This window comes from Penaeus monodon, chromosome 19 (assembly GCF_015228065.2).
Source record: "Penaeus monodon isolate SGIC_2016 chromosome 19, NSTDA_Pmon_1, whole genome shotgun sequence".
Lineage (NCBI taxonomy): Eukaryota > Metazoa > Arthropoda > Malacostraca > Decapoda > Penaeidae > Penaeus > Penaeus monodon.
In genome coordinates this window covers 48,884,266-48,884,847 of record NC_051404.1, presented here as the reverse complement: position 1 = coordinate 48,884,847, position 582 = coordinate 48,884,266, and the positions used below count along the sequence as shown (strand labels likewise).

Below are 582 nucleotides of genomic sequence, written 5' to 3'. Positions count from 1 at the left end.
ATTTAATCGCTACAAGACATAAGATGAGATTTAGATTCTAAGTTGTAAATGTGCAGCTGAAAATCACCCCGGCTTTCCTTAGCTATACGAATCGCCCTTGCAGGCGGCGGCCCCGAGGACGCGAGGCCGATTTCGCTGCGAAATTCGCCTCAAAATGAAAGGAAATCGAGCTCAGTCGAGGCGAGAGTTACGCCGCGCCTGGCAACGCTGCGGAGACCCTCTGCACAGGCCGAAATTCTGGAGATTAAGCATTCCCGTTTGGTTGGATTTTATGTGTATTCTACGTTCATGCGATTTTATGTTTCACCTTTTGTGGCCTAACGACGATTATAGAAGAAAAGTTGAAGGAGTTGCGGCGCACTTGGCAACGCTGCGGAGATCCCTTGTCACAAGGCGAAATTCTAAAGTTTTTTTTTCCTGAGATGAAAATTTCAGCTTGGGCGACAGGGAAGGGTAGATGAGGAGGCCGAGATGGAAAAGAACAAATCACAGATAATAGTAAGTTAACGAGAATGGCTCACAAAGACGTTGCAAATGTTCGCATTTATTTTTTTCCCTGTTCCCTGTTTATGCTCTTTTATT

The 582-nt window shown here is 45.5% G+C and overlaps 1 protein-coding gene across 1 annotated transcript in view; it reads left to right on the top strand.

The window, feature by feature from the left end:
• The first annotated feature begins 178 nt into the window (after positions 1-178).
• The window catches only part of LOC119585297 (ankyrin repeat domain-containing protein 17-like), a 28,504-nt gene continuing 28,100 nt past the window's right edge, over positions 179-582 (top strand). Inside the window, exon 1 of the mRNA XM_037933969.1 lies at positions 179-498. Coding sequence (XP_037789897.1) covers positions 472-498 — 27 coding nt within the window. The 5' untranslated portion in view covers positions 179-471. The remainder of the gene's footprint in view (positions 499-582) is intronic.